Source organism: Lactuca saligna, chromosome 2, assembly GCF_052625555.1.
Source record: "Lactuca saligna cultivar CGN05327 chromosome 2, ASM5262555v1, whole genome shotgun sequence".
Taxonomy (NCBI): domain Eukaryota; kingdom Viridiplantae; phylum Streptophyta; class Magnoliopsida; order Asterales; family Asteraceae; genus Lactuca; species Lactuca saligna.
Window position 1 is genome coordinate 164,407,628 of NC_136418.1, and position 17,850 is coordinate 164,425,477.

At 36.1% G+C, this 17,850-nt stretch overlaps 1 protein-coding gene and 1 non-coding gene across 2 annotated transcripts; one reads left to right on the plus strand and one right to left on the minus strand.

Moving 5' to 3' along the window:
* Positions 1-5,862: 5,862 nt before the first annotated feature.
* On the minus strand, positions 5,863-8,034 carry LOC145032551 (RING-H2 finger protein ATL10-like). Its single transcript, XM_078981399.1, has 3 exons — positions 7,428-8,034; positions 6,786-6,883; positions 5,863-6,367 (listed from the first exon to the last, which is right to left on the minus strand). Exons 1-3 carry the CDS (start codon positions 7,584-7,586, stop codon positions 6,016-6,018), a joined length of 609 nt encoding a protein of 202 aa, XP_078837525.1. The 5' UTR covers positions 7,587-8,034; the 3' UTR covers positions 5,863-6,015.
* Positions 8,035-11,036: 3,002 nt separating this feature from the next.
* LOC145033217 (small nucleolar RNA R71) lies at positions 11,037-11,143 on the plus strand. The gene has a single exon (XR_013677451.1). It is a non-coding gene; the product is annotated as a small nucleolar RNA R71 (small nucleolar RNA).
* Positions 11,144-17,850: the final 6,707 nt, after the last annotated feature.

Here is a 17,850-nt window from a genome sequence, read left to right on the forward strand (position 1 = left end):
TCTCATGAGCAACCATTTTAGGACATAAGATCGCTACATCGCTGAATCTATTGGTATATGTCACTATGTCGGAACTTGTCATGGTAAGGCCCTAAAGCTCTTGCTCAAGCTTTTGAACTTTGCCCCTTGGGTAGTATTCTTTCATCATCATTGATTTCAGATTTTCCCAGCTCATTAAATTAGCCACTGTAAGATTTAGTGACTTAACATGGTCATTCCACCATGTTAGAGCTCGGTCAGAAAAGGTGCAAGCAACAAATTTTACTTTACTCCCTTCGGGGCATGAGCAGATCTCAAAGACTACTTTAGTTTTCTCAATCCATTGGGTTAGAGCCATGACTCCCCCACTCCCATTAAAGCTTCTAGGTTTTCCATTTGTGAATTTCTTATAAGTACACACCCGTGGGTGTCCCTAACTTTCACCGTGATTGCAGGGATGAGCACCATTCCCAGATCCACTGGTACCAGTTGTATTTATTTACAGCGTAGCAGCTGCTACAACTGTAGTGACCGCTGATTGAAACATAACAACGTCAAACTGTGGAGGTGGTGGTGGAGCTACATTGACATTGACACGACTTGGATTTCTTCTTGGAGGCATCTTTGTCTATAATGATTTAAGAAAAATGATGATAAGCATTCTATAGTGATCATGAGTCAGGTGATGTTGAATAAAACATATTTTAATTCCAATTGCATTATTCCCCGATTGACATAATGTTCTATTAAGTGGTTTACAATAAATGTCTACTAATATAAGTAAACAATCGTAAAAAAAATTTGTTTTGTTTATAGCAACACCTGTGTTGTATAATGTATTTTGTACTAGGTTCTTCTATGCTTATTTAATGTATACAAGTTGTATGTAATTAAACTTTAAAGAAACTGTTGAACATAATAAGTCTGCCTTAAGTTCACAACCAAAAAAGGAACAAGGCCTAAAGCGGACCTACCATTTCTAGGTCGATAAAATTTTAATTACATAAAACTTACACACATTAAATAGTTATAGATTTATCATGGATAGTCAAAATGTTACGAACATTGTGGTAATTCCAAATAAAAATAAGATGCTTATCATTTGATACCTATTTTTGTACATATAGTCAAAAATATTTCACCTTAATATAAATTTATATAATATCTATATAAGGAAAACTTACCAGTATTACAACCTACAAGTAGTGCAGTCACTTAATCGTAGGGTAAAGTTTTACATAAAAAGTAATATACACATCTATTTTATTAAAAGAAAGGAGTAGTCTAAACACTACTTGCGGCGAGCATGATTCTTGGCAATGGATTCTGCAGCCTGGTGCTCTCTTTCTCTCATACGCCTTTTTAGTGAAGTTTGATGCTCCCTAAGTGTTATAATCTCATTTCAAGCAACACTCATTTCTTCATGAAGCATGTCTGTGTGGTGTCTGGTTTCATCGTGAACTCTATCTAAACGATGAAGGTTTTTGGTGTTTATTTGGGAGGCAGCAATGACTTCTAGGATTCGGTTGATCGATATCTGAGATTGATCAACCTAACGAGAAATGCGGCGCACTATAACAGAGAAGGCCATGTCTGTCGAGCCTCCATTGCTGAGGTTATAGAAGCTTCTGGCCATTCCAAAAGGAGGGTGTTGTCCTTGTTGTTGGCTCCACCTATGTAGTTCTTCGCCCCATGCTAGTGTCGGACTATGGAAAACCTGTCCAGCTATAATGTTTTGACCAACCGATGGTGGATTGTATATTTCTGGGTCTGAGTCTGTACCTTCTGAATCTTCCTCGTGATCCTCTTTAGGATCCTCTACTATCCACCCATTATTCGCTTGACCCGGGAAGTAAGGATCTCCATGTGGAGGATATCTTGCCATATAGTCTATACGAGAAATTAAAGGTAAGATGCATAGAAAGAATGTAGTTTCATAGTATTACAAAATACTCCTATAGTATTTTAAATTTGTGTTCTGCTCTAGAGTTTCTTCTGTATATGTAGTTGGTAATTGTCCAAGTTTAACTGCAGTGTCCAACATCCGAATACTTTTAGGTAGTTACAACTATGATATTGTTCCTGTATGTCTAAGTGCTAGTATACTTCTTAATAAATACTTATATTTTAAAAGCATACTTGTAGTCAGAGCACTCCGGCCCCATTGTATTTATAGTTTGTATATCTTTTATGGTCTGATATACTTAGTTCACTATAAACTATGCTCTGATACCAATCTGTCACACCCCCAAACCGTAGCGGCGGAAACGTCCGGGGGTAGAGGACTTCATGTTAAGTATCACAACAGATGCATTATAGTAATCAAAGTACAACAACCATTACATTTAAAAAATAATAGTTTTACATAGTTTGTTCAATCAAAGTACATTGACAACAAAATATAGCAAACGATAAAAGACGCAACTCTATACTTTTTCGTCTTCTCAAAAGCTCAGGGATGTACCTGTTTATTGTTTCCCTGAGAATACGAGTATTTTGAAAAGAGAGTATCAACATTTAAGTTGAGTGAGTGCCTAAGAATTTATGTTTAAAAATTTGTTGTTTGTTTCTTGAAATGATAATCATGTTTATTGATCCAGAATATCCAATATTTTCTAATATAACTGAAAAGTAGTTTTAATACCATAAAACCGTTCTTCATGAGTGTTGTTGCACTATAAGTAGTGTAATATAGTTTTAATTCAATAAAATTATAAAAAGAATGTTTTCTGTATTATTTATGTTTTCCAATTTTTGTAATTCTATTCTTTGAAAACCCTGTAAAAGTGAATATGTCTCGCTCCACCAGCTGTAATTGTAAAGTATAATGTAAAACTATAAGTTGTATTATTGTAAAACCAGTACTTTGTATTCGTACTCTTTGGTTTAATAAATTATACACTAATCGTATGTGTTCATATCTTGTTATGAGTTATTATAACCATATTATGACTAGATGGCTTGATATGACGCTTTGCAAGCGTTAGAACTGTTAACGATATTTGTCACTCATAGGCATACTAGCCTAACTGTACCGAACAGTCTGAGTGCATGATTGTTAATCCCGTATATATCTATACACATTTGCCTCGCTCTCTGTCCGAAGATTTTGGTTATAATATCAGGACTTTAATAGTATTGCATAAATGAGTAAGCAACTGAATTTTATCTCACAAAAACATATTGACGTTTGCGTGTATAAAAATGAAATCATGTTCATTCTGAAATGAATAACTAATAATATGCTCCTTCTTTAGTATAATTGAAGTGTAAAGTAAATTGTACATACATGTTTAGCTTTGAACTCACTTGGTTTTTGGTGGTATGGGCAACGTTTCTTTTCTAGATAGGATTTTTCTTGATGAAACCGAGAGTTCTAGATAAAAAAAACCGAGCTTCACGCGGATTGAGTTTTTACTGGAAAATGTTCTTTTGTCGAGAACTTCGAGGCTCCTGGCTTTCTTCGGGTGTTAAGGGGGTATGCTAGACTGGGGGGGGGGGGGGGGGGGTTAAAAGTGGCTTGAAAGAGAGTTTAATGTGAGAGAGTTTGATTTCGGTAAACAAAACCCGGAGGCCTCGCATCCTATTTATAGGGGGTTGTGGTCTATGATTACGCTGGGCGTAAATTTCATGTATACTGGGCATACTAATGCAACCCTTAGTACGTTTGGCATACATCTCGCACGTTGGGCGTACTAGTATGATTCTTATCCGATCTTCGGATGTGGCGAGGCTACGAGATATGCCTCAAGGCTACTCCAATTACGCTGGGTATAATCTTTTTGTACGCTTGGCATTATGGCTAGCTGGCTTCGGATGTGTTAATGATGCAAGATACGTGTTGCATGCGAAGGAGGAGGTGACGTGGTTAATCTGAGGCCTTGCTTGTGAGTACGCTGGGTGTACTCTTGTTTTTCAAACTTTAAAAATTCGTATCTTTCGCATACAAGCTCCGTTTTTTGACGTTCTTTATATCCACGCGTTGGTACAATCATGCTCTACAACTTTCGTTTAGACTTCGTTGGCTAATTTTGACTTAATTTCAAGTTATATTTTTAACAGGCCAAGATAAGAAAAGTCAGTTAAAATTTCATAACTTCTTTATCCAACGTTCGTTTTTATCTGTATTTTTCGTGTTGGATTTCTTTTGGCAAGTTCTCCCATTCTTATTTAGGATGTTTTGGTCAAAAGTTGTTTGATCTGAATTTTGAGTTTCGGACTATATACTGCTATGTTAAATCTTAGAAAATTCATAACTTCATTATACGAAGTCAGATTTGGATGTTCTTTTTATGCACGTTCTTGGTTTGACGAATTTTACGACTTTCATTTAGATAGTTAAAGGTAAAAAGTATTTTATTGAAATTTCACTTTTTACGTCATACATCGTTTTGCCGGTTTTGTCGCGGATCTTTAATAGGTCATAACATTTTCGTTATAACTCGGATTTGAGCGTTCTTTATATTTTTGAAATCCTTGACACGATCTCTACCACTTTATTTGAGCGTTCTTTATTATTTAAAAAGAATTACAAGTTGATCTATATTATTACATTGAAAAATAACGGATGATGAATTAGAGTTTCATAAACTTAACCCATATTAATTGGGTTAAAATTTTGTAACCGTTCAAACTCCATATCTTGATTTCGATCCAGTTAGAAAGGTTTCCAATGCAGTACGGGATACCCCTTTGGAGTTTAGATTATGTGACCATGTGCTATATACTTTATCTATAAAACAAACATGATTGATTAATTCATTGCCATGCGAAGCTGAACTTTATTCCTCATATTCTCCATTATTAGATTCAGGAGCATCAAATCCGGAAGAGAAAAGCCCAAAATTATGGCAAATTTTAAAGCCCCACAATTATATAAACTGTAAATATGCTAAAATACCAATTCTGGGTCGTTGGATCCTAAAAAAATCAACAAAAATCAACGAACATTGTAATAAATTTGGTCTTTAACATACTTTTTCAGCTACATCTTCGTAGCTTTCTGAAGCAGATAAAAGATGGAGACACTTTTTTTCCGATGGTGACACCCATTGCCGTTTGTGGTTGATGGAAAAAGAAAGAATTAAGGATTATAGAGAAAGTAAAAAAAAAAAAGCAATACCTTATTTTACATTAATCATCAAAGCTTATCTGATGCATAAATTGATTTCAAGTTGAAAAAACTAAAATCAATTGCATATGAGAAAAAAATGACAGTGTAAACGTTTTTTGAGAGAGAGAAAGAGCAAGAGGAGAATTGAAACACGAAGGTTTATCCAATGAAGATAATGGGTATGGCAGTGGTACAGCACTGGAGACGCCAGCCAGAGATAATGGAGCTTTAACAGGCTGCCTGTGGAGGTTTAACAGGTGGCCTAATAAGTGCCATGCATTATGTTCAGAAACAGCCATTGTATATTTCAACAAAATGACTCATCTATTTATATAAAAAAAAAAAAATCAAATAAATCCAAACTCAGATATCCAAATCCAAGAAAACTCATGTTTTCTTATATAGTACTATGATTTATCCTCTTAAGGAACAGCTTAACCAATATTCGAATTTGAATCTCCTACAACACATGTGTTAGCCACCAGTGATGGTTATTATACCGTAAAACAATAAAATTTGGTTGATTAGACTTTTAATTTGATTACAGTAAACATAAAATTAGAATTCAATTGGATTTTTGTGACATATGAATAAAAAGATACGTTCTAATAAAACGGAAGAGTCAACTTTCTTCTATATATATATATATATATATATATATATATATATATATATATATATATATATATATATATATATATATATATATATATATATATATATATATATATATATATATATATATATATATATATGTAAACAACACCGCAAAAACAAGCTACTTACTTACTTACTTATCAAGCCTTTCTGATTTTTCAATATTTACAAAAATACTAATACACCACAACAAACAAATTCCTAAAGGACAATAATCACATTGATTTTACCTTCATTCACTCATTCCTAAACAACAATAACAGCTCTTAAACCTCTGATCGGCTTCCAGAATGTTTGTTCCCTGAGTTCTCATTCATGTTTGAGTTGTCCGGTTGTTCGGCTTCTTGTTGGTTGTCATTTGACCGGCGTTGACCAACGGTGGTGAGATCGATCCGACGGTTGTCATCAGCTCTTGATGAAAACCGGATCGCTGAGCTGGACACAGGTTGCAGCGTGTAACGTCTGTCGAAAGTCTCGCGTAACGAGACTCGACAGACAGGACACGTGCAGTTTTGCTGAAGCCATATATCGATACATGATGAATGGAAAAAGTGTCCACAGAAAGGAAGAATACGCAACGTGTCATCCGCATGGTATTCCGAAAGACAAACGATGCATCTACAAGAAGATATGGTCAAAAAGTCAACAAACCCCAAAAGTCAACTAGTAATCGATTGGCTAAAAGCAAAACTTGTTTGAGATTAGATCTGTTTTTAGTAATATAATGTCGTTGATAACTTCCAATCAATGATAATTAAGTATTGATTTGACCTTGTTTGGAATATAATAACACACATCGCTGATTGCGCTTAAAGCAAAATAGATGGTTCAAGAACAAGGCAAAAAAAATCTTGACCTTTCCATGTCAAATTGATTGATATTCATTTTGTAGCTTGTGTGATATAAATCTTGTGTTTAGAAACCATAAAGATTGAGTTTTTCTCATAAGAGAACATAAAAACCCAAAACCCATCTCACTAATTGTGACCTAAAAATATGTTCTTGTAACAAATTCATATAAAGGAAGTGTACTTACTGAGCATCTTTTGCACACGAAAAGAAGGGATCACTGTACTTCTTTATAGGAAAGCTTGCTGCAACAAGAGGTTCAGCACCACGTATGCCACGCTCCAACTGTACAACAGAAAAAAAAAAAAAAAAAAAAGAGAAAATTCATCATGGGTGAACACAATAATTGGAGGCTAGAAGAGTTTGTAATAGAAGAAAATGAGTATAAACAGTCTTTATTTTTGGCTTGAAGTTGCAAAAGAGGGATGAAAACAAAACCTGAGGCCTAACCTAGGAGTATTTTTTGGACCCTCAGGTATCATATCTTTGCAAACACAAGTACCACTTCAAGAATAATCACATGAGTGAAAGTTTCAAAATTATATATTGTTACATGCACTTTTGGGTCGCTTTTTTGTTTTTCATGATTAGCCATTTCACGAAACCACTTTTCACATACCCAAATTCAGAATACTGAAATTGATATAGGAAGTTTGCAATATGACACTGTTTTTGGAGATACGCGTACTTCTAATTTGGGAAATTTTTGGTTATCAGTGTAAAAGTAATGGGGTTTTGAATGTCAGATGGGTTTTGTGACGCAAGTGAGATAAAAAGATATAATTATATTTCTGAACAGATGCACAGATCAAAGAACAGAGGTACTTACAACGTTGAGATCAGATCTAGAAGACATGCGAAAGGATCGTCTTGAAGATATGTAATGAATACGAGCACAGATGAGTCTTGTACACACGAAGACGATGAACATAGTACTTACAGTAAATCCGATTACAGTCATCACCAAATTAATCCCAGGAGACATCATTTTTCTTCGAGAAAAAATTCTATAATTCGTATACAGCTTTGCTCGGTCAAACCAAAAACCAATCGTGAACTATGAAGAAACTAAGAATTGAAGGTCACTTGTGCTCACACCATCATCTATTCAAACCCTAGAATCCAACTTAACTTAGAATCATGTGATCTTTGTCTGTTTTCTTCTCTCTAGAACCTATCGAGACTCTGTATTTGTCTGTTCTCATATCGTTGTATATATCTCCTCGAAATCTCATTGTTTGTCTCATAGACAAACGTGGAATCAAAAGAAACTGAAATTTGCTAATGCTCGATCGAATATGTTTGAAAATCGATGGAAGATTTTAGTGGGTATTGATGAACTTGGAAGAAATCTACAACAAAGAAGAAAAAGTGGGTTTGCGATGGGAGTGGATTGGAAGAGGCAGAACAGTGTACCAATGAAAGGGATTTAGAAGAGACAGAAGATTTTATAGGCGAGTTTACAATAGACCCCTCATTGTTGGCTTACTATAGATATAACCTTCTACTATGTGTATTCTATTTTAGCTCCCTACAATATTATAAGATCGGCTATTGTGACCTAAGAAGTTTTATTAAGGCTGTGTTTGGCGCGTCACAACTAGCTGATAAGCTAACTTATTTTTCGAGCTTTTTTATGTTGTCGTGTTTGGTAAGCCAAAAAGTAGCTGATAAGCTAGCTTTTTGAAAAGCTACTTAGGCTATGTTTGGCGGACTAGCTGAAAAGCTAGTTGTTAAATAAAAAGCTAGCTGATAAAAAATAATGTTTGGTAAAACTAACTGAAAAGCTAGCTGAAATATATAAAATTACATAAAAGGACATGTAAGAATATGTGTTTCTATAATTAATTAAAGGGTGTATTTGGAAAATTTTAAAAAAGCTTCTAAAAAGCTAGTCTAAATAGCTTTTCAAAAAGCTAGCTTATCAGCTACTTTTTGGCTTACCAAACACGACAACATAAAAAAGCTCGAAAAATAAGCTAGTTTATCAGCTAGCTGTGACACGCCAAACACAGCCTTAGACTAGCTTTTTTAAAATTTTCCAAATACACCCCTTAATTAATTATAGAAACACATATTCTTACATGTCCTTTTATGTAATTTTATATATTTCAACTAGCTTTTCAGCTAGTTTTACCAAACGTAATTTTTTATCAGCTAGTTTTTCAGCTATCAGCTAGCTTTTTATTTAACAGCTAGCTTTTCAATCATCAGCTAGCTTTTCAGCTAACAGCTATCTTTTCAGCTAGTCCACCAAACATAACCTAAGAGAGTAACGATAGTTTTTTATTGATACACAATAATCGTACAATATGCACGAAAATCAGTGTTGGGTATTGCTTTTGTTTATGATTATGGTTATTATTGCACAAAATATGATAGCATTCTGTCCTAGTGATAATGGGGAGGGGAGGGGATAAATCGGTAGATCATCACAAGGTTTTGACAAGGTTTTGGAGTATTTTTGGTGGGTGTTTTTTTTGTTGTTTGGGTTTTTTGAAAAAGATATTTTAAGATTTGAGAGAAAGATACATAAAGATTAAAATTTTAATTTATATATGGTAAATTAAGGGTTGAAAGGTATTATTTATAGGTAAAAAAAGGGGAAAAAAATTAAAATTTAAAATTTTGACCGTTCAAAAGCAGAGAGAGAGAGAGAGAGAGAGAGAGAGAGAGAGAGAGAGAGAGAGAGAGAGAGAGAAAAAATGTGTGGCCAATTCTAGCCGTATATGGCCAAACCACATTGAAGATCGCACTGTGGGGCGGTATTCACGTGGTCCACCGTGGCAAACCGCAGGACAAACCGTTCTCACATCGTATAGCCTTACATGTGTCGTTACAGCTCTAACAAAAATCGACATTAATTATCCCACCCACTAATAAACAATACTTCCAACTCATATATATATATATATATATATATATATATATATATATATATATATATATATATATATATATATATATATATATACACACACACACACATTTAAACTTCCAAATTTGGGTTTAATTATATCCTAACTACTAGGAAGTAAAGTACATAAATAGCAAAACCAAACGCACGAAAGTCAAATATTTACGTGGTTTGGTCATGGTGACCTACTCCTACGGGCAAGAAGGGAGTATTATTTATTTCTAAGTTTTCAAATAGAGGTTACAAATACAATTTCTCAGAGATTCGCCGACCACTGTAGAATTCAAGATATAAAATGACTTAGTATTCATCCTTATTTATACTTAAGGGATCAGATCTAAAACCCTAATGGGTCAAGCCTATTGGCCTATAGACCCATGAAAGTTGACAACCAATCATATCCCGCCATGTAGCATATTCTAGAACATTTATCCACGTCATACAATCCATAAGAATTAGTAACACACATGATGGAACACCTTGATCCATAGTGGTACAATATGAACACTAGTGGATCAACATCTGTCATGGTGGAATTCTTTTCTTTCTTTTAGCTCTGGCTAGATATGGCAATGGAGGCTGAAATGGCTTTGCAGGAATCTGACTTTTCTGATTAAGCAATGGACTCGTCGAGTCCATATTCTGGACTCGGCGAGTAGGGTCTGTGTCCAGCAGATTTTGACTTTGGCTCGGTTTTTCTGCATCCTCCTTTTGTGACTGCTTGGGCTCTTCATTCTGAATAGGCGCCAGAGGGGTAATTATCCTACAACTTCTAGTTGTCACAATATTTATATGTGCGCCTCGTGGGTTGTTTTCGGTTTTACTAGGAAGTTCTCCCGGTGACCTTTGCTTTATTTGTTGGGCAAGTTTCCCCAGCTGTGTCTCAATGTTGTGGATAGATGCTTGCTGATTTCTAAGTATTGTTCTTGTCTCTTGTATTGCAACATCATGGTCATTGTATCTCTTTTCTGAAGCAACTACAAATTTAGCAAGCCTATCCTCCAAACTTGGTTTTATTTCTTGCACCGGCTCCTCCTTTTGGTAAAACTCTCTTCCTTTTTGTTTATACTTCTCCTCCTTAGCTTTCTTGTACTCTTCACAAAGGGAGCCACTCCTTCTTTGGTTTTCGCCAGTCATCATCATATTTGTCACCACTGGAGTAGCATACTTGCGCCTTCTTGTTCCCATTCTCGTTTAAGTCACAGTCTCTAATAAGATGAGGTTGCAATTCTCACAACCCACCCGAATAGCATGTATTGTTTGATCCATTTTATCCATCCTCCTATCTATGGTTTTCAACATAGCCATGACTGCTGACAAATCTTCTAAAGTTGCATAAGTTGCCCCCTCATCACATCATTCCTTGGGTTGTGGTATTCCCTAGAATGCTTGGAGAATTCCTCAATTAGTTGCTTTATCACCGAGGGAGCTTTCTTCGTGAGGGGGTATTGCGAGTCAAGTAATTGCCTTGTTGTAACATTCACTCCATCATAGAAAATGGAGACTTCTTGTTGACTATTGAGATCATGATGTGGGAAATTTCTTAATAGACTTTTGTACCTCTCCCAAGCCTCATAAAGTGATTCTCCAGCTTGTTGCTCAAAGTTAGCTATGGCTTTCTTTAACTTAGCCAATCTTTTGCAGCACCCTTCAATGTAACCAGAAGCATTCGAAATAGCTGAGTCTCGCGAGACACGTTTGGAACATTGAAATAATCAGCTACATCATTAACTTCATCCAAGTGTTTGTAAGCATCTTCATGGTCTTTTCCGTAGAAGAGGATTTCTTTGAGTTGGGAAAGTATGTGACCCTCAAGCTCAAAAGTGGTAGTTGCAGGAATTATGGGTTGCACAAGTCCCGGGTCGGTATCATCGCGTATCATCTTCTTCCATTCCCCCATGGGGACTTCATCGATGTTAGCCATAGGGATATCTAATTCGTCACCGGAATCTGAGTCGTGCCCGAATTTAGGTTCTTCTTCTTCTTCGGTTTCGTACTCGGTGTCCTCTTTGATTGGGTCTTCGCTTGCTAAAGAGGCGTTGGATGCTCCTGATTTGCTGCTCTTCTTCTTCCAAAAAACCATCTTTAAGCTAGACAAAGGCGACTTCTTAGGTGTATTCGAGCTTTCAACGTCTTTGCCTTTGTTTTTCCTCAACACGGATTCTGGGTCTTCAAAAGGGGGAACCAGTGGAGTGTTGGATCCTCTGGTCATGAAAATCCTGCAACAAAACAAGAAAAACACGTAAAAAGAACAAAAGATGAAACTGAATGAAAATAAAAATTAAACTGCCAAACAGCAGGGTACTCGCCGAGTAGAGTCGAGTGCACTCGGCGAGTAGGTTGTATAAAACTAAAAAATAGACAAAATTAAATAAAAACGACTAAAAACTAATAAATACTAAAACCTAACCTACTTACTGAATTACTAAAAAAAATTAACTTTGTGCAAGATAAACTCACACAAAGGATCGAACTCAGGGAACCTGTCTTTTGGTGGTATAGTTAACTAGTTTTATTCCTACTTTAAAAATATAATCTTAGCACACAAAGGCAGTGAACCTGTCTTTTGGTGGTATAGTAAATAAGTAGGGTATCGAACTCAGGGAACGAAAATTAAACTAATTACTAATTATAACTAGACAAGTAATAAAAGTAAAGGGTTTTTCTCTAGTTTTAGAAGACTAGAAACTTAAACACACTTCCTAGCACGTAATTAACTAAACAACTAAGACAAGTAATGTTGGGTCAAAAATATGGTTTATACTTTGCTTTTCTAGGAAATTGTATTTTTCTGTAATGTTTATGAGTTTACGGTCAGGTTTACGACCCAATGGGTGTTTACGGCCGTAAACCCATTGACTTATGTTATACGGCCCACATTCTCCATGTATATATATATGTATATATATATATATATATATATATATATATATATATATATATAGGTGTTAGGGTGAGGAGTACAGATTGATGAACACTAGAGGAGCTTAAGTGTGTGCATTTGAAGGTGTTCTAGAGAGAGAAGAACAAGTGTGCGTTAGTGTGTGTGAATCTTGTATCCAGATCTTCATTCTAATCATATCATACAAGATTCGTATTATTCTTCTTCTCCTTCTCTTCTATTTGATCTGACATCATCCGTTTGATTGGGATTCCGCACCATCAAACGGATCTGATTGATACACATGCATAATTAGGGACTTACAACTGGTATCAAAGTTTGGTTGTATCAATCAATTTTTTTTAAAATCTGGAGCTTATTTGATCTTATTTTGTAAAGGATTCATGCGTTTTTGGATATATCGTGACAAAATAAGGGGGGTTTGTTCTTCGCGTTTTTTATAAAAACGAGTTTTTGATCGAGTTTTGGAGCAAAAAAGGTGAAAAATCGCGTTTTTCCATCGTAAACAGTAAACCCCGTTTTCAGTTCTAAGGCTATATTTTTGATAAAAAAAAATATATATTATTATTATTATTATTAATTAGCTTTTAATTTTTTTCTTTAAATTTCTTAATTGACTTTGACTTTTCAAGTTTAACCTTTGTCTTTAAACTTTGATTTTAAAATTTTCAAATTTAGGTTTTCGGTTTGATTTTTAAGTTTGACTTTTAAGTTTGATTTTAGCTTCTAATTGTGTTTTTAATAGTTTTTGAAGTTTACGAGGGAATTAAAGACATGAAAGAGAGTCGTCAAGAGATGTTAAGACAAAACATCCATGAAGAAACCCTGGAAGCTCAGTTGCAACGATTTACCACACTATCTATTGAGATGAATATAGTTGGGATCGTCTTGACCAAATCTGAGATAAACAAAAAGCTGTTGAATGCACTTCCGAAATCATGGGATATGGACGTGGCTGACATCAAGAAGACAAAAGATCTTAATCGTCTTAGTCTGGCTGATATAATTGAAGAACTTAACGCTTTGAATTGTCGAAAAACAATGAGTTCCACAAACCTCCCGGTCAATAAAGTTTCATGTTCTCAATCATGTGAAGTTTCATGTACGCTATCTAGTGAAGATACGATTAAATTTCTTCGGGAACAAATTGATTTATTAAAAAGGGAAGTTGAGGACCTGAGATATAAAGGATATCAACTCAGGAAATGACAGAAACCCCTGAAGGCTGACTGAGAAGCAAAAACCAAGGACTTTAGGAAACTTCAGGAAGAGTATAGCAACAAGTGTGAAAATTATGATTATATTAAGAGACAACTTGTTGCTGTAACTGAAGAACTTGACGCTTTAAAAATTAAGTGTGGAAAAACAGACGTTAGTTTTAAAAATTATACTGCGTCAAGTCAGACAGTCGAGTCCTTATATGAAACCCAATTAAAATTCAAAGAAAATCAAAACAAGGGTCTAGGGTATGATAGTGTTCCTTCACCTTTCAATCATAACTACACATCCATCCCTATGACACATGACGAAATTGATAGGGAGGCACATCTTCGATATGGCAAACCAGCTGGATTTGTGATAGGAGGTATTCAGGTTGAAAATACTGATGTTTCTGTTACATGTGCAGGTAAAGTAGCAGAAGATGAGAACAAGGAGAACACTACTGAACAAACCAATGACTCCTTGAACTCATAATCTGTTGCTTCGAATTCTGTTACTCCAAACAAACCTGCCGTTGAGAAATACAGGCCTGCAATTCCAACACAACAGAGTGCCTGTTGCAATTGTGCATGTGGGAACAACAAGAGACAAGGCAAGGATATGCCACCAGCGGCAGAAAGAAATAACTTTACAGTGAAGAAAAAGACATGTTTTCACTGTGGTACTGTTGGGTTTTGAGCATTCTAACATTCCTAAGTGTACATGCAACCCTAAATACCTTGGATCTATGTTTTCTCTATTATACAAGTTGTAACACTGTAAATTTCAAGACAATTTTTTTTTCGAATTTTATAAAAACATAATTCACTTAATATTCATAAAACAACCATGTTTGAAATTCAATTCAAGTAATACAAAAATCCCAAGATCTCAAAATCATAAATCTCATGCGTGTGTACAGATCAAGCCGGCGCCTTCCCGCGGTCGTCACTAGTACCTGAAACAATAACACCAAACAATGTAAGCACAAAGCTTAGTGAATTCCCCAAAATACCACATATAACACATATTAGCCACTCGAGGCTATAACTCTGTGGGTCCGTGCACCCAAACTCTGTGAACCCTCAGGTTCTAACTCTGTGAACATGCACAGCATAAATCATGAAGAATAATGCAGCGCAACACATAATACAAATATAGCATACAAGCACTGTATCACATAACTCTAGTTACCTACTCAAGGTATGTATAGTGAGAAGACTCACCTCGCGTATCTCAGTAACTCGCAAGTCCCTGAAATCACTCGTGCTCGATCTCCCGATCTATAGTCCTCCTATAATACAATACATCTCTAAATAACACTTCACAACTAAGGTTGACTATCCCTTAACAAGTCAACATAGGTCAACACTGGTCAACGGTCAACTTTGACCGGACTCGGCGAGTGCACTATAACGACTCGGCGAGTCTATGCGCATACACTGATTTCCCTGAGATCCTCACTTGACACGACGAGTATTCTCCTAGCTCGACGAGTTCCACCTGGCATGAGTTGTGGGGCCTCCACGAATCAACTCGCCGAGTCTCAAGAACAACTTGACGAGTCCCAGCTTGACTCAGTCCACCTGTCAACCCACTCTGACTCTCCCTGACTCACTGAGTCAATCCCTCAACTCGGCAAGACCACTCGCTGAGTGGTGCTGGGCAATCTTCATGCTACTCGCCGATTCTGTTCTTCGGACTCGGCGAGTCCATGCCATGCAACGACTCAAACTCACTCCTGAGCTCAGATCCGTTCCATACATTCATAGATCTGGCCTCCCCAAGCATGATAATCACGTAAAGTCCAAACCTTGGGGCTCAAACAACAACTATTTGCTCATAAATGATGTTTTAGTCCCATATCTCATAACTCTAGGCCAATACTCTCATGAACACTCATAATGCTTAAGGAATACAACTCTTTTGGACCTCTATGGATCTCATCTCAAGCCTTATCATGATTAGGGATGAAATGGACATCAAATCTAGCCATCAAAGGGGTCAAGAAACCCTAAACCCCCATGTTCATCATAAAAACGAAAAAGGAAGCCAAGATATACCTCCAAGATGATGCTCTGAGATCCAAAATCGCAGAATGTCCACTTCCCTTGCCTCTTCTTAGCTAGAATCTCCTTTGCCTTGCCAAACCAAGCTCCAAAGGTCAATAATGGCCTCTTTTCTCTCCCAAAACGCTCAAATCTCTTTAGGGTTTCTCTCTAGGGGTTGGTGGCCGCAAATGATGGCCATAATCCCCTTTAAATAGTTCTCAGACCTTGGGAATTAGGGTTACATTACACAGCGTAGACTCGCCGAGTCCACTCTTGGACTCGCCGAGTCCAGACGCGAACCCGCGTCAAGAATCGCGATCCTACTCGACGAGTTTGAGCTCCAACTCGTCGAGTCCACTCATAATTTTCCAAAAATACACCAATAATAAATACTTGGAAATTCCGGGCTGTTACACAAGCATATATGAACATCCAAGGTATTATCCTAATCTAGCATAAAAAACTATCAATATAACAAGATAGAATACATACCTCTTTGATGTAGAATGTCTTCATGAAGCTTGAGTGCCTAGTGCCCCAAGTGTGACACCTCAAATGGTTCACACAACACCAAATACACTTGAAATAACTTGAGAGAAATCTACACTTCATGAAAATCGGCTAGCCCTTTCTTACTCTCTCTAGTTGCCGATTTTGGTGAATAATATGATGCTTATATAGTTAGGGTTACACCATGTAAACCCTAATTGACATGGCCTTTCATTTCCATGATCCATGGGTACAAATACACCATGGAGCATCATATAGGTTTTAGCCCAACTAGACAATCCATGGAGCATTAGCCCACTATATAAGTATGGATGATTTACACAATCAATCCATATATTTAATTAGTCTTCTTTTTATCACTTAATTGATCCTAGACTAATTCTTGATCAATACTAATTAAATAATCTTATTATTTTTATTATTAATATACTAGAACTTATAATATATTAATAACCATAAGTGTTATTTCTCTCTTTATAGTCTATCCAAATGCATGATGCCATGCAACCCAAATGGACCATGCCGGGTCGGGTCAAGTCTTACCAATTATAGTTATGGACTTAGACATTAATCCAACAGTCTCCCACTTAGATAAGTCTAAAACTAATATTGCGTATGACTTCAAGAACCGACTGGCAATCGTAGCTCTCAAAAGCTTCTGTTGAACTCTGACCTTGTCGATGAACTTTGACCTTTGTCAATGACTTGTCCATTAGATAAGGGATCATATATTCCTCCATTCTAGATATCATATGGACTGAGACATGGATTATAATCATTCTCTCTGTCCATTTGTTGTCTCCCGATTTCCGATTTATGATGACTGACTAATTGAACAAATCAAATCAGTCCTGGCCCGGCCGAGCACTTCCATTTGTCATCATCAAATCATCGAGGGGCCCACATATATCGCTTTTATCCCGAAGGTAAAAGGAATGGATAAACATCGAGTCATATGGCTTGTTCTACTACTTGTTGAATCATACACAAAGGAACGTTTTATAGCAACGAGTTACCGAATGCGTTTTCGTGCAATCAATGTACAACCAACTCATAGTAACAACTCATATCTCTAGGTTTGAAGAATATAAGATATTATCGTCTCATGATCACTCGTGATAAAATCCATGAAGTGATTCCAATGAGTGCGGGTTGAATCCAATACTCAGAACTTATGAGCACTCATGAGTGTTGTAGCCCTTTGTCCAACACCTTAGACCTCTACAAGCCAACTCATGACAGTCTTAATTCATATCTACTTCCAACATATGACCGACTGTGGATGGTTTGAATAACTTAGTCATTCCGGAAGAATAACCTAGTTTATTCGGGAAGTCAAAACATGCAAAATGAAACACAATAATAATAGAATCCAATATGGTATCAAAACCTATGAACATAAATAAAACACCTTTTATTTATCACCATATGATTACACATTATTCATTGTATACTATTTTATCTATCAACTTTATTCTTGAATTTAAAACAATAGTTGTCCCATGCTCCAAGCATGTACACTATGTTTTCTAAACACTAGTCATGCCATACACCAAGTATGCATACTATGTTTGTCTAAGATCTTTACTTTGTGAACTAGATCAATGGAAGATAACTCCAATGATCCTCTTTTCACAGTCCCAAATCCTTACTGCAAATGCAAAAATTCCAA